General features: G+C 41.8%; 2 protein-coding genes across 3 annotated transcripts in view; one reads left to right on the top strand and one right to left on the bottom strand.

Annotated features, from left to right (window-relative positions):
• The window catches only part of LOC140477284 (annexin A13-like), a 56,434-nt gene extending 36,097 nt beyond the window's left edge, over window positions 1-20,337 (bottom strand). Inside the window, exon 1 of the mRNA XM_072570879.1 lies at window positions 20,211-20,337. Coding sequence (XP_072426980.1) covers window positions 20,211-20,240 — 30 coding nt within the window. The 5' untranslated portion in view covers window positions 20,241-20,337. The remainder of the gene's footprint in view (window positions 1-20,210) is intronic.
• Window positions 20,338-20,489: 152 nt separating this feature from the next.
• Window positions 20,490-21,249, top strand: part of fam91a1 (family with sequence similarity 91 member A1) — a 51,704-nt gene continuing 50,944 nt past the window's right edge. For both annotated transcript variants that reach the window (XM_072570878.1, XM_072570877.1), the window contains exon 1: window positions 20,490-20,780. In XM_072570878.1, coding sequence (XP_072426979.1) covers window positions 20,709-20,780 — 72 coding nt within the window. In that variant the 5' untranslated portion in view covers window positions 20,490-20,708. The remainder of the gene's footprint in view (window positions 20,781-21,249) is intronic.

Here is a 21,249-nt window from a genome sequence, read left to right as displayed (position 1 = left end):
AGAGGTTAGACCACAGAAACTATTCATTCAGTCCAACTAGTTTGTGTTGGTGTTGATGCACCACATGAGTTTTCTTCTGCTCCTCCTCAGTCCTAGGGGTAGAAGATAGAATAGCTAATGTTCTGGGGACGTGTGTTTGAATTCCACCATGACAGATTGTGAAATGTGAACTCAATAAAAGTCTGGAATAAAAGGTTGCACTGTTGATTGTTGCAAATTTATTGATAGGTTGGCACAGACCTACAGAGTTCACATCATTTTCTGTTCAAAAAATAACCAAATATCAATACAGTACACCAAAATTGTAATATGCTTACAGCATGAGTCTGTTCAGCCCATCCTTGTTGACTCTCTGTGACAGTAATTTAGCCAATCTCACTCCCAAACTCTTTGCCCCAACCCTGGAATGTTTTTTTCAGATGTTAATCAAATTCTCTTATGCAATAAATTCCAAGTTTTAATCAGTTGCTGCATTAAAATATTCTTTGTCATGTCCTGGTTGGTTCTTTCATTCGTGAACGTAAATCTGTGTCCTCTGTTTTTAATTTTTTTCGCCATTGGAACAAGCAGGTTCACTAACGTCCTTTTGGGAAGTAAATCAATCATCTGACCTACATGTGACTCCAGACCCAGGGAATGTGATTGATTCTTAACTGCCTTCCGAGCCTTAAATACTGGGCTAGCCAGCAATATGCATATTTCATGAATGAATAAAAAAAACTTACCCTCAGCATATTCTTCTCTTTCTTTTTCTCTCCATGCTTAACTGTATCTTGCTAGTCTCTTTAACAGCTTTTTGTGATACTTATTTTCACATTTTCACCACCCCCCTTACCAGCACTTTACTGGTTGGGCAATGTGGTGGCTCAGTGGTTAGCACTGCTGCTTCTCAGCAATAGGGACCTGGGTTCAGTCCCACCCTTGGGTCACTGCCTGTGTGAAGTTTGCATGTCTGTGTGGGTTTCTTTTGGGTGTTCCAGTTTCCTCCCACAGTCACAAAGATGTACAGTGAGGTGAATAAGCTATGCTAAATTGCCAATAGTGTGCAGACTGGGTGGATTAGCCATGGGAAATGCAGTGTTATAGGGTGGGGGTGGGATGCTCTTTGGAGGATCAATATGGACTTGATGAGCCAAATGGCCTGCTTCCATTTAGTACTGACTATCTAGCATTTATGGTCCTCTCGACAAGTAGAAATATCTTCTCTATGTGTATCCTATTAAACCCTTTCACAACTTTAAAGAATTCTATGAGATCACCCTTCAGCCTCCTCTTTTCAAGAGGAAACAGCTCATGTTTGTTCAGTCTTTCCTGATATATTTATCTTCTCATTTGAGTCATGTAAAACCAGTTCCTGTATGTGACCCATGACCTGGAAGCTACGAAATATTTATTTAAAAAATGACAAAACATTGTCTCTCTGAAATCCTACTACCCTGTGTATAGTGTCTATCAAATTTCCTCTCACCCTTTTTTTTTCAGACAAGAACAGACATTTTCAGACAAGAACAGCCACAGATTTCCCCATCTATCTGCAAAGCTGAAAGCCCTGAAATATTCTTGTATTTCTTTTCAGCGTAGAGGTTTTGGTAGGTCAAATTTGTAAATTGACTGTGTCCAAGGAACTCCAGGAATGTGAAAGTTTATTCATTGTAACTTTCAAAAGGGAATTGGATAAATATTTGAAACAGAAACAATTGTAGGTCTGCGAGGCAAGAGCAAATGAACTGGACTCTAAACATTAATTCTGTCCTCTGTACATAGATGCTGCCAGACCTGCTGAGTTTCTCCAGCAATTTCTATTTTTGTTTGTCTAAGGGACTTAAATGAAATATCTGGCAAAGAATGGCTTCCTTCTGTGCTGTAGTGAGAAAGCTTATGGTCTTACATCTGACACATCTTCTACAGGATATGCAAGAAAGCGCTTGACCACGGTGGTAGCCCATTTGCTCTTAGTGTCAATAGATCGATGTAAATAAGGTGATAACATTTGTTCACTTGTGGAATGTGTCTCAGGACTTCCTTTTGACCCCAAGGGCTGAGTACTGAACATATTTTACAGTTGGAGGTTGGATAACTAAATTTCTGCTTTATATTGAAGACTCTTAACAAACTCATACTCAGTAGGAAAATAACTTGTAATTTAATAAGCTAAGTGGAATACGCATGTAATAGAACAATCCTGATACATTTTCATGTATACCACACTGAGAAGATTTAATTTTATGAAGTTCAGCTCCCTAATCTTGACTATTCTGGAATGTGAATGTCTCATTACCATTACAAGCTAGGAAAACACAAAGGCTGAAACTGAGATAGTAAAACAGTTGGAATTGCATGCACTTCTGGTCTCCTTCCTATCGGAAAGATGTTGTGAAACTTGAAAGAGTTCAGAAAAGATTTACAAGGATGTTGCCAGGGTTGGACGATTTGAGCTATAGGGAGAGGCTGAACAGGCTGGGGCTGTTTTCCCTGGAGCGTCGGAAGATGAGGGGTGACCTTATAGAGGTTTACAAAATTATGAGGGGCATGGATAGGGTAAATAGGCAAAGTCTTTTCCTTGGGGTTGGGGAATCTAGAACTAGAGGGCATTGGTTTAGGGTGAGAGGGGAAAGATATAAAAGACACTGAAGGGGCAACTTTTTCACACAGAGGATAGTTCGTATATGGAATGAGCTGCCAGAGGAAGTGGTGGAGGCTGGTACAATTGCAACATTTAAGAGGCATTTGGATAGGTATATGAATAGGAAGGGTTTGGAGGGATATGGGCCGGGTGCTGACAGGTGGGACTAGATTGAGTTATGATATCTGGTCGGCATGGATGGGTTGGACCAAAGGGTCTGTTTCTATGCTGTACATCTCTATGACTTTATGTTAATAGGTGTGTGTGTGTGTGTGTGTGTGTGAGAGAGAGAGACATTCTTCTCTAAATTATATTCACTGACCTCAGGTTACAAGAGACACTGAGACGGAGAGACAGGATGGAAACTGGTGAAAAGGTTAACTCTTTATGATCTGATTTGAGTGTACACTTGCTTGTCATGGATTGAATGTTTGTGTGTTGTTCCCTGGAGTTCAAGATCTGGGAATGTTATGAATTTAAGTTGTATTTTGGGAATCTAAGATGATTTTAAAAAAAGCCATTTTGTAGGACAATGATACTGGGCATGTTAGCTGAGCGAGGTCACCTCATGACCTTTTCCACATAGGTTAGACTAGTCTCTCATCATGATGTACTGTTAAAAGGGAAGATTATCTAGCCAAAGCAATTGGCCATTTGACCTGGCTTGATCAGGGTTTGCCACTTTGATGTGCATGTAGCTTAATTAGTCAAGTGTATTCAGATCTGTCAATTAGTTTCTTTTCCTCTACAAGCTTTTACCATTTTATTGCTGCTTATCTGATTAAGGACATGTGGTAATTTCCGTACCAATTTCTGTACAAAGACAGCTTGTTTGCAGCAATAAGGGGAGTGGCCTGAGAGAACTCTTAGGGGTAAGAGCTTGCGCCGCTACTATGCTAATGGTTTTAGAATCTTAGCTTAAGCCTGGTTTGTAGGTATTTATATTATAGTGTAACACCATTGGTAAATAAAGGTAATAATTTAAACTAAACTGTCTGTAAGAGTTTTATATTCCAGACTGCCAGAGAGCACAATCTCCAGGATGAACCAAGAGAGGCTTACAGGTCAAGTCCATTAGGGATTCCCTGAGCCGTCTCAAATAAGTACTTTAACAGTAGGATTTTGATTTTTTTCAAACCTAGTCACTTAAAAGGAATTAAAATTGAATCTGATACAAATCAAAGTTTGAAACAATGGGCAGAATCTTCTCTTTTAAAATGTTCAGGTATCAAAACTATTTCCAGACCCTGACTCCACTTGGTTCAAAAGTATGTTGATAGGAGGATTCATTCAGGAAATTCTAGTCAAGGATGTCAGGCAGGTTCCTGTGGTCAAGGTGTTGGATGTACATGAGCCAGTTCAATGGAGTTTGACAGCCGTGCTGTTTTTTAAATTATCTTGCAAAGAGCATCTCTGGCAAGGCTAGCATTTTTATCCCATTCCTTCATCTGACTGTCTTGCTTAGCCATTCTAAAAGGCAGTTAACAGTCAACCACTTTGCTATGGGCCTGGAGTCACATGTAGCCCAAATTTGACATATCCAGGTCTGGGGGAAAGGGTGTGGCAGTGAGATAGTGATAGCGAAGTCACATATAAAACTGTACAAAAATGGCAGATTTCCCACCCCAATGGCATTAGGAAGTGATTATTAATGAGAGTTTCATCGTCACCATTTCAGAGACTAAAACTAGTCAGAATTATCCATAACTATTCATTAATTATTATTTATTAAATTATTTCAAATTCCACTATCAGCTGTAGGGTTTGAACTCATGTCCCTAGGGAATTAGCCCAGTGACATTAAGACTAACACCCTGTTGGCTGAGGAAAACAATGAGGCCTGACTGTAAGGAGGCAGCCGCATTAGCATGCATGCAATATGCACAGAATATAACCTTCACAGACATTCATCTCCAGGATTTCTTTCCTCAAATGTATGACTGCCAGATGGGCAAGAGCAGCCTAGCCATTCACTGCTGATTAGCTCTTCAATAGCCTCAAAAGTAAAGAGAGTTTTGAAGAAGAGCCACATTAAATTGAAATACAGACCTGCTGGGTATTTTCAGCACTCCCTACGTTTATTTCAGTATTTAGATTAGATTACTTACAATGTGGAAACAGGCCCTTCAGCCCAACAAGTCCACACCGCCCCGCCGAAGCGCAACCCACCCATACCCTTACATCTACCCCTTACCTAACACTACGGGCAATTTAGCATGGCCAATTCACCTGACCTGCACATCTTTGGAGTGTGGGAGGAAACCGGAGCACCCGGAGAAAACCCACGCAGACACGGGGAGAATGTGCAAACTCCACACAGAGAGTCACCTGAGGCGGGAATTGAACCCGGGTCTCTGGCGCTGTGAGGCAGCAGTGCTAACTGCTGTGCCACCGTGCCGCCCACAAATCTCCAGCATCTGTATAGACAGTTTTATTAAACGTAAACAGGCTTTGAACTTTCTCTGTGAGATAGCTTTGTGGCACCTTGTACAGAGTTATCAGGGTGAGGGGGGGGGGAGATAAGCGTGACATGATGGGGGACCTGAGTCACACTTACAAGATTCCAGTTGTGTCCAAAGATAAGAGCTAATTGACATTTAAAGCAGTTTGGTTGGAGACCTGCCTCGACAAGGTTTGTTGCCATTTCTCATCTCTGGGAAGGTTTCCTGAAGCTGAGGTGCGCAATGTTCCAATTTTGTACATGCTCCTCCTTCCTATATTATCTTCAGGGATTGGAATGAATCCACCTGCTGATCCTATTAAGTCAGAATGCAAGAGTCTGATTTTCAGAAATGTGATTATTTGGAAGTAATGAATTTCATGGATACATTTTAAAGTATGGGTAAGTTGAATTCTTGCAGACCCCAAGAATGAATGCCCATGTTAAAACAGCATCAAAACTCTATAATTAGGTAAGTGAATTTAACTGGTTCAGAGTTAGTTACAGCAAAATTACTAATCATAAAATAAACTTTTAACAACTTGTTTAATTAAGGATTACATTTCTTTGTTTTTAAGGTTCCCCATTCTTTACAGCAAGATAAGCCTCACTGGGCTCAGCATTATTAATATCCAACTTTAACCATCTATCCTAACAATGGTGGGAAGTGGTTCAATGTTATCACTCCTTCTGCATGTTTGAAGACATCATAGATACATGGGGAAGTCTAGATTAAGAGTGTTGGTGTAAAATTACAAAACTCAGTCAAGTATTATATTAAGTTACAACAAAAAACAGGACCAACTGGTCTGTGCCATTGTTTATACTTGAGACGAGCCTCCTCCCACATGAATTCATATCATTCTGTCAACATCTTCATCTATTCCTGGTGTTTACCTGGCTTCCCCTAAGTGCATCTATACATTTGCATTGAATATTCCTGTGATAATAAGTTCCACAATCTAATCCTCTTCACATTTCTGCTACGTTCTCCAATGAATTTATTTGTGACTATCTTATACTTATGGCGCAGGATTTGTAAAATACAAATAGTGAAAAGTAAATAAGGTAATGAATAATACAGGTAACAATTAGTAAATGTAATTTGAACACTATATAAATTAATACTAATGAATCCCGAGCATTGGTTGTGAGTAGTGTTGCAATAAGGTTTTTGTGTTTAGTTTCTGGCAATTATTACGCAAGGAATAGAATATAAACGTAGGGAAGTGTTCCTGCTACTGTACAATGCATTGTTAAGACTGTACCTGGAGTCTTTTGCTCCCTTTACTTGAGGACAGACTTAGTTGTGTTGGAGGAAATTCAGAGGAGGTTCACTAGATTGATTCCAGAGATGAGGGGATTTTCTTATGAAGACTTTTGACTTCTCCAGTCTGGAGTTTAAAAGATTGAGAGAATATCTAATTGAGGTATATAAGATTCTAAAGGGGATTGACAAAGTAAATGTGAAAAGGGTGTCTCTTTATGTGAGGCAATCTAGAATAAGAGGTCTTAGTTTTAGGATAATGGGTGGCAGATTCAAATTAGATGTAAGGAGAAGTTAGGGTCATGAATCTGTGGAAGAAACAACTTCAGAGCATGGTGGATTCTGGGACATTGAGTAAATTTAAGGAGGAGAAAGACATTGTTATTTAGTAACAGTTTGAAAGGCTACAGATAGCAAACAGGAAAGTGGATTCGAGGCTGAGATGAGGTTGACCATGATGGTACCAAATGGCAATACAGGCTTGAGGGGCAGAATTGCTAATTAATACATTTTTATGTTACATTCTTTAAATGGTAGTTTAAGTACTCCCTGTGTTGTTAATGCTTGTACACTGCTAGGATAACTTTTGGGCATTCATTTGTGGTTGTATCATATCAATTTAAAACATAACATTCTTCTGATGCACTCTGGTTTAAAAAGAACTCAAGCCCTACAAATGCAAACCATTTTTGAACTTTATTTCTTTTCTCTTTTATTGTCTAGGAAAAGCTGTCAGTGAAAGCATTTAGTGGGATCCCATACTTTCGGGAAATACATAGCTGCTAATCCCTGGCTCAAGGGGCTGGATGTTATATCCATAAATCAGCTGGGGCCACTGCCCCGCATAAATGTAAAACAGGGTGGAATAATGTCCGATGAGTAGTAAAATGCCATGGTGCTCGTCCCAAATTGTGGCAGGTGGAGGGGTTGATTTCAGATGTCACTCTATATTTTGAAAATACAGACAGATAAGCTATTGAATTTGTCAAATGACACAATAATCCACAGTTAGTTGTTTTCTACTGCATTTATTTTGGTGCCAGATATTAAAGATTTTGGGATGTTTGATGGCAGATATGCAGAAGCAGCCTAACAGTGGTGGAAAAGACCTACCACCTGATAACAACAGATTCTGCTGGAGAAGGCTGTAGCATCTTTGGAATTCTTTTAAATTCATTTTTAAATAATTTTATATTCTTCAGTTAAAAAGAGAGAGAGAGGTTTAGAGAGGAAGTCTTTGATTTCATTTTTATTCATAGCATTACCCCTCTGTCCCCTGACTCCTGGCCTAAAGTGGTGATTGGGCATGGAACTACTCCTTTTGCTTTACTCATTCTACCTGAATGGCCACTAATTGATCATCTGACATTTAATGATCTGATGGCAAGGGAGGAAGAGAGCAGACTGCTCAGTTTCCACTCTATACCCCACATCCCTCCCAAAAAAATGTAAAATACAGCCCTATATTACAGAAACATTCTCAAAGATCTCCAATAGTATGTATTTATCCCATCTTCTGTCTGGGTTTCCTGCAGACTAATTGAGAGAGATTGGTTGGTAATGATGAGTCAGATATTCCATATTGCTATATCAGAAAACTACCATACTAGCAGAAGAAAGAACAGATGCATTTCTGTGGGTAATACTGTAAGTTCTGAGTCAGGAGATCATGGGCTCAAATCCTGTTCCAGAGACTTGAGTACAAGCTGACATTGAGAAAATGCTATAACGTTGGAATTGCTAGCTCTCTGATGAGGCATTAAGTCTGTCCTTGCAAGTGAATTCAAAAATCTTATTGCATTGTATGGAAGCAATACAGGGGAGTTTTTCTTGTTGTCCTGGGTCAATACATTTCTCTCAAGCAGCATAATTCAAATCAGATCAGTCAGTCATTACCTTCTTGCTGTTGCTTATGGGATCTTGCTGTATGCAAATTGGCTGACACATTTTGCACATTATAAAACTACTTCATTGACTGTAAATCACAGATGTCCAGTGGTTGTGAAAAGCAAAATATAAGTGTAAATATTTCTTGCATGGTCCTTTATGTCTAGTAATCTTGGTTTCCAAACAGTCTAATTATGCGTTCATACTTAGTTACACAGAGAGCACTTAAAATGATATGTGTGGTTAATCTTCCTTTGTGAAAAACAATCATTTTAATCTATTATTATTTTACTTTCTAAATTTATTAGGTGATTCAAATTGAAAGATGTCTATGCAGAAGATTAAGTGATAGAATGTAAAAAATAGCTTTTTTAATTTTAAATCATGTCAAATTCCAGTACTCAACTTTAAAAAGAGATGGGAATGTCAGGAATATTCTTCTATTTTGCTTGTTTTTCAAAAGGATCTGTGTCAAAAGAAACAACTGACATGTATATTGTACCTTTACCTTGGTAAAGTGTCCTGAGTTGCTTTATATGTGGTTTATAAAATAAAATTTGACACCAAGTTACATAAGATTATATTATTTCAAGTCACGAAAAGTTTAGGTCAAAATAGTCATTTTACAGAAGGAACTTAAACAAGAGAGAGGTAGTAAGGTGGAGAGGGTAGAAACAGGTATTGAGCAAGATATAAGAAAAGTGCAGTATTATACTTTGCAACTGTGTTCTCTGAAACTGATCCTACTGCCAATTATATTTTAGGGTCTGTTGTGCAGTAGTTCTGCTTTCAGAGCAAACAGGGGTATTTATAAAATTGCTGCTGTTTAAAACAACACTGTCGGATGATAAGCAACAGATAGTTGTTATTACCCATATCTCTGAAAAAGAACTTCAGTCCACTTTTAAACTTCCTGCTCAGGATGACAGCAATGCTTTCAGGTTTCAGCTGAGGGTCACTGAGTGTCATTCCTCTGCTAAATCAGAAGGTTTGGGTTCATATTCCACTCTAGGAGTGGAGTACAAAAAAATCAATGCTGCAGAAACTCCCGGTGTAGTGCTGAAGGAGTGCTAGATTGATGGAGCTGCCAACTTTCAGATGTGACATTATGCCAATGCACTTAAATGAATGTGAAAAAACCCACAGACTTACTTTAAAATCAAAAACAAGCGAGTTTGCTCAGTGTTCTGGCCAACAACTATCCTTCAATCAATGCTGCAAAAAAACAGGTCACTTGTTTATTTTCACTTTAATGTTTGTGGGAACTACTGTGTTTCCTACATTACAACAGCAGCTACATTTGTAAGGTAAATTACTAATTGTATGATTATTATTAAAATGCTTTGACCCATTGTGAAAGACACCATATAAATGCAAACCTTTGTTTCTTTAACATTTGTACTGTCTGCTAGAGGACAACTATCTTCCTGTTTTAATGTCGGCAGCATTTGCACTATGTAGCATAGTTTTTTGCATTCTGAAACCATAAAGATGGTTAGTATTAGTAAATGTGTAACTAAGGTAAAATCAACTTATTGATTCCAACAACATACACATACACGAGGAGTGTTTGGCCAACATTAATTATCTTTGTTATCTTTGTAATAAGTCAATTCTGCTATCAGTGGTGAACAGTCAGTACCAACTCACTGTTGCTCCACCCAATGATTTCTATGACACTACTGATGTAATGTGTACTCTGTTTCAGAAGTTCTGGCTAGGTTACACTAAAATTAACTGCTCTAAAATAATTTTATTTTAGGTTGAGATACAATTGCTTGGTAGCATGGAATCATAAACACCAGCACAGACCAATTGGGCTGAATGGTCTGATTCTGTTCTATAAATTCTATGTAGTTGCAGCAAATTATTCCAAAATAAAATTCTCATGCTTATTTTCGAATTCCTCCATGGCATTGTCCCTCTTGATTTCTGTATGTTTTCCAGTTCTGCAACCCTCTGAGATCCTCTGGAGTGCAAAGAAGTCAAAGGGTTATAGGACTGGAAGTTTCTAAGTTGTCTGGCAAGCTTAAAAGTAGATAAATCTCCAGGCCTGGATGAAATGTATCACATATTATTGAGTGACGCTCAGAAGGAAATAGCAGGGCACTTGCAAAAGTTTTCAATTTCTCCCTGGCCACATGAGAAGTGCCAGAGGACTGGAGGACAGCCAATGTAGTACCATTACTCAAGAAGGTAGCAAGGGATAAAGCAGGAAACTGCAGGCCAGTCAGTCTAACCTTGGTGGAGGAAAAACCATTGAAAGCAATTCTGAGGGACAGAACTAACCTGAATTTGGAGGGGCAGGGATTAATTAAAAACAGTCAGCACAGTTTTTTAAGAGCAGGTCATGCTGACCAACTTGATTGAATTTTTCAAAGAGGTGACCGGGTGTGCAGATGAGGACAATTCATGTGATGTGGTATACTGGGATTTTAATAAGGATTTTGATAGGGTTCGACAAATAGGAGTGATAGAATCCATGGGATTCAAGGACATTTGGCAAACTGAATCCACAATTGGCTGATTGGCAAAACTAGAGGGGTGTTTTTCCAACTGGAAGTCTGTGACCAGTGGGGTCCCACAGGAATCAGCCCTTGCTGTTTGTGGCTTATGTAAATGATTTAGATTTGAATGTAGGAGGGATGATCAGTAAGTTCACAGATGATACAAAAATTGGTAGTGCAGTAAATAATGATAAGGATAGCCTCTGATTACAAGAGGATATAGATGGGTTGAATGGTGGTGAATGGAATTCAATCAGGACAAAAGTGAGGTGATAAACTTGGGTAGGTCAAACAAGGCAAGGGAACACATTCTCAATGGTAGAACTCTGGACAGCACCAAAGACCAGTGGGACCTTGGTGTGCATGTGCACTGGTTCCTTGAAGTATCAGGTGGATGATGTGGTTAAGAAGGCATATGAGATACTTACCATCATTAGCCAAGGAATAGATTTTAAGAGCAGGAAGTTATGCTGGAACTGTATAAAGTATTGGTGAGGCCACAACTAGAGTATTGTGAGTAGTTGAGGAATTCACACCGTAGGAGAGACGTGATAGCACGAGAGAGGGTGCAGAGGAGATTTACCAGGATGTTGCCTGTGCTGGCGAGGTTCAGTTATGAAAAGAGAGTTGATTTCCTCGAAGTAGAGGAACCTCTCATTAAATGTTTAAAATTATAGACAGGGAAAAAAGGAACATTCCCCCTTGATTGAGAGACCAATGAGCAGGGGGTAGAAGGCTTGTCAGAGATATGAGGGAAAGCTTTTAACCCAAATGGTGGTGAGAAACTGGAGCTTACTACTTGTAAGGATGGTAGAGGAAGAAACCCTCATAACATTTAATAAGTATCTAGATGTGTACTTGCAATGCCCAGGCACACAAGGTTACAGGCTAAGAGCTGAAAAATGGAATTACAATATTTCGATGGTTGTTTTTGACTAGCAAAGATGGGATGGGCCAAAGGGCCTTTTTCTGTGCTGTAGGTATCTCTCACTCCTACAGTTCTAGCCACGTGCGCATCCCTCTTTTCATTACCACAACAATGCCTTCTATTTTAGAATTTTCTCCAAAATCACTGACTCTCTTTTATCTTACTTAGACCACTCCTTAAAATCTACGTTATTATGCTAAGCCTTTGGTCCCCTGTCTTCATATTCCTTTTGGCATCAAAAACATAATCTGTTTAAAATTTGGTATTTGTCCTATTCGGATACTTATGTCATTATTTAATTGAATAACAAAATAGGCTTGAGGCCATGAAGGGTCTACACTTGTTTCTAGTTTCTCTAATCTCTGAATTCTAGGCTGAGAGGGCTGTGTTCAGTGGCAGTAACAAGACGTTACAGATTTATAATAATGGGGAAATGAACCAGGGGAGGTAAGGAGAATATTTTTGACAAAGTAAGTTGTTGTGGACTGGAATTTGCTGCTGAAAAAGCACTGGAAGCAGATTCAGTAAGATCATTCAAAGGGAAATTGGATATCTACCTGAAAAGGATAAATCTGCAGGGCGAACAGGAAAGAGAAAGGAATTGTGAGCATTATGGATCAAAGAGTCTCATGCTGTGCTATGCACTTCATAATTATATGTCAAACAAAGGCCCTCATTTTGGGTTTCAATCTGGTAAATCTCAGCATCATTAGCAATCCATATAGGTGTTTCATGGACCAACAATGTTCAGAAGTAACATAAGTTGGTTTAGCTTAAGGTAGTCAGTAAGCTTTGCACAGTCAGCAAGGAGAGATCACATCCAAAGTAGATACAGACTGAGTGAATAAATAGTTCAGGGAATTTGGCAGCTGAAAATAACTCCATGAAGGCTGGTATCCCATAATCAAATCACCCTTTATTTACACATGCATAGAACATGACATTGACCCATCTGGAATAGAGAGTGAGCAGAACTCTAACATTCCTGTTTATGTCTGTCAGCCAGGATTCCCTGATGGAACTTGGATAACAGTGCCAATTAGCGAACTCATATTCTTTGAGGTCCACCTGGCTTACATCATCGCAATCATTACAACTCTCCCCTTCCAAGTCCCGGGACATAGGTCATTATTTTTCCTGTAGCTTCTCCTGGGATGCTTTTGCACTGCGCCCAGTTCCTCATAATCTGCCTCAGATACTGGCACCGCATACCAGACTATAGCCCACCTCTTATACCTGGAGTGTCTTGGCCTAAACTTATCTTCTTCAGGTTGTAATGGCATTGAAGCTCCACATCTGCTGTGTCCATCTCATCCTCAGAGGTTTCTTTGATGCTAGGTGAAGGGGGAGAACATTTAGCTTCTGACAGCCTTGCTGGATGTTCTGAGGGGTCGGGTATGGTTTATTACTGCCCTCTTTGCAAAGTTGCAGCTTTCATGTGGTCCATGTGTTGTTAGGACTGCCGCATCTACCCGAATGTTGTATGTCACGGGACCAGACCTCGCGTCGACCATGCCTCTAACCCATGCAAGGCCATTGCTGTGGTTGCAATACCAAACTTCATCGCCTGAAGTAAATTGCTTCACTTGCTTAGAGGAGTCTTGTGTCCGGCCTTGGCATTCCTGATGCCGTTTTACCCTCCCCCCTCAGTTTGGGGAACTACACAGGTGATTTAACTTGGTGCGGAGTCTTCTCCCCACAAGCAATTCTGCTGGAGCTATCCCTGTAGTTGTGTGTGGGATTGATCAATAATCAAACAGGATTTGGGACAATTAGGTATTGAGTGAAGCTGTAGGCTGTTTCTTTAAGCTTGCCTTCAAAGTTTGAACTGCTCTTCTGCCAGACCATTGGATGCTGGATGGTATGGAGCTGTCCTTACATGCCCAATACCATTTGACTTCAGGAAATAATGTAATTCCCTGATGGTAAACAATGGCCTGAGACCAAAATCTCCAGAAGTCTATGTATTGCAAAACATGCTCGTGACTTTTTAATCGTCATTCCTGCGTTTGAGCAAATGAACTCTATAAATATCCAACCACTTTGAATGGGTGTTCACAAAACCTAAAAACATACAGCCCATGAAAGGACCAGAAAGTCGATGTGTAATCAAGTCGAGGGTTTACCCAGCCATTCCCATGAAAGTGTGGGAGCTGCTTTTGCCTTGTTGACACACTGGGCACTGCCCCGCCAATGCAGCTATGTCTGAATCCAATTCTGGCCACCAGACATAACTTCTTGCCAACATCTTCATTTTGGAAATTCCTGGATGACTCTGATGGAGTTCAGCCAGTATCTGGCGGTGACCTTGGCTCAGAGCAATCACCCTTGCTCCGCATAATAATACGCCATCCCCTAGTGTGATCTGGTCTCTCCAGGTTCAAAATGGTTTCACTTCTAGTTGTGACGACCCTTTGGTTTCCCCCATCATCACCAGCTGTTTTAGCTTTGGCAGGACCAGATCTTTCTGCATTCAAAATCTAATGTCAGCTGTGAATAAAACTGTCCAGAAAATTTAAGACCATTACGTATGTCTCCAGTGGTGTGTCTGTCAGAAGGAGGGGCTCAATTAATTTGCATTTACTACTTGGCCTCCTAGATGGCGATCCAACTTGTAATTATACTCCTTTATATTAGAGCGCATCGCTGAATTCAGCCTGAAGTTATAGGCGCTCTGCCTTTGCTTCTTTAAGTAGACCCAGCAGCAGTTTGTGGTCCTTTATTTTTATAAATTTACATTCGTAACGGCATTGGTGGAACTTCCTGACTCCAGATAAGACCACTAAATGTTCCTTCTCTATCCAGGGTATTTAAATCAGCATTAGCCAAAGTTCTGAATGTATATGATATTGGGTGTTCCTCTCCATTGGGTCACATATGAGATAATAGTAACCTGATCCAGTTGGAGAAGGCATCACATGTCAATACCAGATCTCACTTGGGATTAGTGTCCCAAAATCTTGGAGGATGATAGCTATTTCTTCACTTTCTTAAAGGCTATGACTTGGGTGTGCGACCATTTTCAAGACTGGCCCTGTTTTAAGAGTTCATACAAAGCTGCCAGAATGGTGGCTAGGTTAAGTATTAACTTTCCATAATGGTTCAACAACCCAAGGAAAGACCTAAGCTTTGGTACAGTTGTGGGAGCTGTAGTGCCTTTGGTCATGCTCATTTCATCGTCTGATGGGTGTAACATGGTCTTGTTGACTCTGTAGCCAAAGTGGGTCACTTGGGGTGCCTGGAACACATATTTTTTCCCATCTAAGGCTGTGCCTGCCTGGGAGAAACGTCTAAGGCCTAGGTCTAAGTTCCCTGTTATTAGTGTTCACCTAGATAAATAGCAATCTGGGGTAGACCTTGTAAAATGCTCTGCATTGTCCGCTGAAAAATTGCACAGGATCACAATACCCCAAATGGCAGTTTCGTATATCGGCTAAAATCCTTATGGATATTAATTGTAACATGCTTCTGGGAATCCTCATTCAACTGCATTGTTAGTGTGCATGGCTCATGTTCTCAGCTTCATGAAGGACAGCCTCTCCTGACAGCTGTGCATATAAATCTTCTATGTAAGGGATTGAGTATTTATCCAGTTGCAAAAAGCAGTTTACCATTTGTTTAAAATACGCACAAAGGCAAACTGACCCATTGGGTTTCACAATCGGTACAACGGGTGCTGCCACTGGCATTGATTGATGATTCCTTTGCTTTCCAGCCTCCTGATTTCTGCCTCTATTTTTGCCCACAAGGCAAATGGCATTCTATTTTAGTCTGGTGGGACTGTCACTGTCTTGAGTCTGCATGCCGACAGCACCTGGCCGGCCTAAATCCTGAAAAAAATTTAACTGTTTGACCAAGGCTTGGTTTTGTTTTGGAATTTTGCTGTGGGCTGACCTAGAGTCCCTCTCTTCAGGATATGTCCTTAGTGAGGCTATTACAATTGCCTTCACTCAAGTGGTATTCCCCAAGCTCAGTTGGACTGGCAAGGGTGTCCGCTTCCATTGGAATTCCCTGAAACTCATAATCTCCACTTATTGCATTTTTCAACAATAAAGCCAGTTGTAGCATCTGTTTGAAGTCCAGTTGGAATTCCGCCAATTGGTGCCTTTGCATGGTTACATAACTAATCCCACATACTAAAAGGTCTCTCAGAATCTCATTCGGGGTGAAAGCAAAGTCTCTGGCAGTCATCATAACCTTGTCAAAAATCTCATTACAAATTCCTCTGATTGTCAAATTGCTGAGTAAAACTCATAGCATCTCATAATTAGAGGAGACTTGGAATTGTATTATTCCTCAACTAAGTCCATCAACTCTTGTAAGGTTTTCATATCTGTTGCCTCTAGCAAAGTTAGGCTCCTAAGAACCAAAAAAACCTGCGGGTCAACAAGCTGTCAGATGAATTATTCATTGCTCTTCATCTGCCCCAATATCATTTGCCTGGAAAAAATAACACATTCTTTCCACATACTAGGTCCTCGTTTTGATGGCAGGATTGAATTGGTCAAGCTTCCCAAATGCCATGATGCCAGAAATGCTTATGCCAACTCAAACATGACTGTCGTGAGTGAATTTCTTCAGCACTGTGCTTTTCTGTCATTGCCATTGAAATAACTCCACAGAGACCAGTACCAAGTCATCCTTTATTTACACGTGGAGAGTCCTTGACACTGATCCAGCTCTCAGAGTGAACAGAAGCTCTGACATTGCTGTGTTTTTTTTAGTGCTTATTTTTCCCCAGCACCCATGTCATGTGTGTGCAGGTGCCAAACACTGTGAAAAACAACAAGTGTGTAAATTTTTATTTATATTCCACCATCAGGAAGAAAGGAAACACCCGAATGGCCAGGGATAAACAGTGCCCTTCTCAGAGGGCATTGCTGCTTGATCAAACAGTGAAGGGGAGGGCAGGGATTAAACCAAAATCAAGTTGGAGGGGGAAATAATACACTCCCCTCCCTGCGGTGCCCACCTTTCCCTGAAAATCTCAATGGTGTTGGTGAACACCGCATGCTCCTTCTCCAGAGACACCTGAGCTCTGACATAACCAGTGGGTGGCACGGTGGCAAGCACTGCTGCCTCACAGCGCCAGAGACCCGGGTTCAATTCCCGGCTCAGGCGACTGACTGTGTGGAGTTTGCACGTTCTCCCTGTGTCTGCGTGGGTTTCCTCCGGGTGCTCTGGTTTCCTCCCACAGTCCAAAAGATGTGCAGGTCAGGTGAATTGGCTATGCTAAATTGCCGTAGTATTAGGTAAGGGGTAAATGTAGGAGTATGGGTGGGTTGCGCTTTGGCGGGGCGGTGTGGACTTGTTGGGTCAAAGGGCCTGTTTCCACACTGTAAGTAATCTAAGTAACCACAGAAGAGGGGCAGGCAATTGGTCCTAATGGCCCCCTCCCTGGACCTATGTTTGGCCAGGGACATTGCTATTTATAAGTGTCAGCCAGGGTTCCCTGATGGACCAAATTAACAACCACAATCAGTGAACTCATTTTCCACGAGGTCTACCTGGCTGACCTTATTCTAATTACTACAGGTCACTGGACCTGAAGCGTTAACGCTGATCTCTCTCTGCAGGTGCTGCCAGACCTACTGAGGTTTTCCTGCAATTTCTGTTTTTGTTTCTGATTTCCAGCATGCACACTTCTTTCGTTTTTTTTAATCAGTGAGCAGGTTATTATCACATAAGTGCCAATTGATAGAAATGTTGTTGACATTTTCTATCCTTTTACTGATGATCAAGAGTAGCCTGATAAGACAGTTAATGAATGGTTTGGATTTCATCTGCATTTAAGTACGGGGCATACCTGGGAATTTTGAAACAATGTTGGGTCAGTACTTGTATTGTGCCTATAAGAACAGTTTTGTGTGAAGAATATCTGGAGCACACACCTTGAGTGCTATTTCAGGAATGTCATAGCCTTTACTGTTTCTTGATAGAATGTGGAGTGAATCAAATAAGCTGAATGTTGACATGTGTTCTGGGAATCTGTGGAATAGGCTGAGATGGATCATCTATTTGGCATTTCCAGCTTTAGCCTTCTCTTCTGCACTGATGTGCTCTGCTACCCAAACATTGTGATTTGGATACTTATGAAGCCTCCTCCTCTACTGTTTATTTGTCCACTGGACATGGCAGGACCGCAGAGCTTATCTATTAATTGCTAAAGCGCTTAGCCCTGTCTATCACTTGATGGTTTTATGACAAGTGGTCCTGTTTTGTATCTTCACCAGGTTTGCCTGGTGCTGCTCCCAGCATGCCCTTCTGCTATCTTGAACAGAGTTAATTTCCTGGCTTGATAGTAATGGTAAGATTGGGGAATATACTGGGCTATGAAGTCTCCTCAAGGATGTGTGGTGGGCACTCCTACTGATATCATTATGGAACAGATGCAAATTGGTGTATATGAGGTCAAGTAGAGCACGGTGGCTCAGTGGTCAGCACTGCTGCCTCACAGCACTAGGGTCCCAGGTTCGATTCCAGCCTTAGGCTGTGTGGAGTTTGCACATTCTCCCTGTGTCTACGTGGGTTTCCTCCCACAGTCCAAAGATGTGCAAGTTAGGTGAACTGACCATGCTAAATTGCCCATAGCATTAGTCAGAGAGAAATGGGTCAGGGTTGGTTACTCTTCAGAGGGTTGGTAGGCCTGTTTCCACACTGTAGAGAATCTAATCTAGATAATTCCCTCTTGTTGATTCTCTCATCACCTGCTTCAGACATGTGCCACTGTGCCCTCTTTATGACTGAAAATAAAATGTCCCAGCCAGAGTAGATTCCACACTCTTGCTGCCCGTCAGTGCTTCCTATAATTGGTGTTCAACATGTTGGAGTACTGATTCATCAGCTGAATGGTGGGATAGCTGTGGGGTGGGAGAATAGTAAGTGGTAACGAGCAGGTTTCCGTACTTATGTTTGACCTAATGTTTTTCCGTGCAGTGGGAGAGTCCGGAACTAGAGTGCATAAATTTAGGATGAGAGGGGAAAGATATAGAAGGGACCTAAGGGGCAACATTAAGGGTGGTGTGTGTATAGAATGAGCTGCCAGAGGAAGAGGTGGAGACTGGTACAATTACAGCATTTAAAAGGCATCTGAATGGATATGTGAATGGGAAGAGCTTAGAGAGATATGACAAGTAGTTCTGTTTTGGGTAAATGAATGGGAATATGAATGGGAAGAGCTTAGAGGGATATGGTAAAATCAAGGACTGTAGATGCTGGAAACCAGAGTCTAGATTAGAGGTGGTGCTGGAAAAGCACAGCAAGTCAGGCAGCATTTGATGTGCAGGAAAATCGACGTTTTGGGCAAAAGCCTGACCTGCTGTGCTTTTCCAGCACCACTCTAATCTCTTAGAGGGATATGGGCCAAACGCTGGCAAATGGGATGAGATTAGGTTATGATATCTGGTCAGCATGGACGGGTTGGATCAAAGGGTCTGTTTCCGTGCTGAACATCTCCATGGCTCTGATGCCACGAAACTTCACATGGGCACAGAGTCAATGTTGAGGACTCCCAGGCCAACTCCTCCTGGCCATAAAAAAACTGTGCCACCAGTCCTGCTGGGTCTGTCTTGCCTGTAGGGGACAGAACATACTCAAGGATGATAATGGTATTTCCTGGGACATTGTATATAAAGTATAACTCCACGTGTGTCTATTTCAGACTATTGGTTAACTAGTCTCAAGAAAGCTCTTTCCAATTTTGGCACTAATCTTCAGACATTGGTTAGGATTTACTTGCACGATCCACAGGGCTGATTTTGCCATTGTCATTTCAGGTGCTTGCATCACCCGCCCTCAGTCAAAGCAAAACGCTCAGAGACACAGTGTAGTTTTACCTCCTTCATCTTTATTCTGGGCCCTGGAGGGAGAGAGTACAATCGCCCATATGCACAGAGACATGGGGGTTCGCTGTCTTTTCTGGCACAGTAGTTTCTCAATGAACTATATAGTCATTTTACAGGGAGGAACATCCATATAAGGCAACATACATATTGATTGGATGACCGTTACAATCAGCGAGTTGTCAATAGCAGAGATTAAGCCATCTGCTGTTACGCAATGAATAACTGACTTCATATAATAAATACTTTTCACCTTGTTAAACTGACCTCAAATACTGAATGTTTCCAGTATTGTTAAATGGCTCTACATAATGAATGCTTTTACACTTTGTTAACCCATTACCTTTGCCTCCAGCACCCCACTGTTAACTGTAAGTTGTTATCTGATCAGAGTCATGCTCAGCTGAACCTCATTTAAGAAACATTTAGGCTGGTGCATGGATGGGACAGGTGGAGGGATGTGGTCCAAACACAGGCAAATAGGACTAGTTTAAATTGTGGAGACTGGGCTACATGGGCAAGTTTGTCCGAAGTGCCTGGTTCCATGCTGTAGGCCTCTTCGACTCTATTACCGTCCTGATGCGTGTCAAGTTGAAATGCTAAGATTTTGCGTCTCTAACTGAAAAATAAATTCCATATTGCCAACCAATTGATTTGTGTGACTATTTGCTGCTCAACGTTATTCTGCATCGCGTACGCAACGCCATACCTCCTTACCGGTAACTTTAGAGACGCTTTCATAAACATAGATTTTGCCAGAAAACCATGCGCTGAAATTCGAAAGCTGCGGGACAGTGCGCATGAGTCCGAGTGCGGGCCGTAACACACATGCGCGACCAGTCCGTCTCCGACGATGAGCGCAAACGTATTCCCCACTGGATCGTTGCAGGAACGGGGAGGGAAGCATGCGCAAACACGGCATTGGCGGGGTGGGAATACGCATGCGCAGCTTTAGGCTTTTGTTGACAGCGCATGCTCAAAAATGAGCACGCACACGCCTACGTTTACGTCTTACGTTCTGGTGTCCGTAGGTAACGGCGCTCTGGTGGAGCGCAGGGGACTCGGCGTTTGGGCCCGCTATGTGTGTGGGGGAGAGAGCGAACACTGAAGCCCAACATCTTCCCCACCTCACACACTCGCTGCTGTCCGCTATGGGCTAGGGTCAAAGGAGTAAAACAAATCCGCTGACCGGCAGCTCGGGCCCATCCGCCTGCCATGAATATCGACGTGGAGTTTCATATACGCCAGAACTACCCGTGGTCTAAACTCCCGGGGAATGTCAGGCAGGTCAGTGCTACACTGTCAGAGGGACAGCGCAAAAGGGAGTGCTGCACTGTCAGAGGGACAGCTCTAAAGGGAGTGCTACACTGTCAGAGGGACAGCGCTAAAGGGAGTGCTGCACTGTCAGAGGAACAGCGCTAAAGGGAGTGCTGCACTGTCAGAGGAACAGCGCTAAAGGGAGTGCTGCACTGTCAGAGGGACAGCTCTAAAGGGAGTGCTGCACTGTCAGAGGGACAGGGCTAAAGGGAGTGCTGCACTGTCAGAGGGACAGCTCTAAAGGGAGTGCTACACTGTCAGAGGGACAGCTCTAAAGGGAGTGCTGCACTGTCAGAGGGACAGCTCTAAAGGATGTGCTGCACTGTCAGAGGGACAGCTCTAAAGGATGTGCTGCACTGTCAGAGGGACAGCGCTAAAGGATGTGCTGCACTGTCAGAGGGACAGCGCTAAAGGATGTGCTGCACTGTCAGAGGGACAG

The sequence above is a fragment of the Chiloscyllium punctatum genome, chromosome 5 (assembly GCF_047496795.1).
Source record: "Chiloscyllium punctatum isolate Juve2018m chromosome 5, sChiPun1.3, whole genome shotgun sequence".
NCBI lineage: Eukaryota > Metazoa > Chordata > Chondrichthyes > Orectolobiformes > Hemiscylliidae > Chiloscyllium > Chiloscyllium punctatum.
This window is presented reverse-complemented; position numbering and strand designations above follow the sequence as displayed.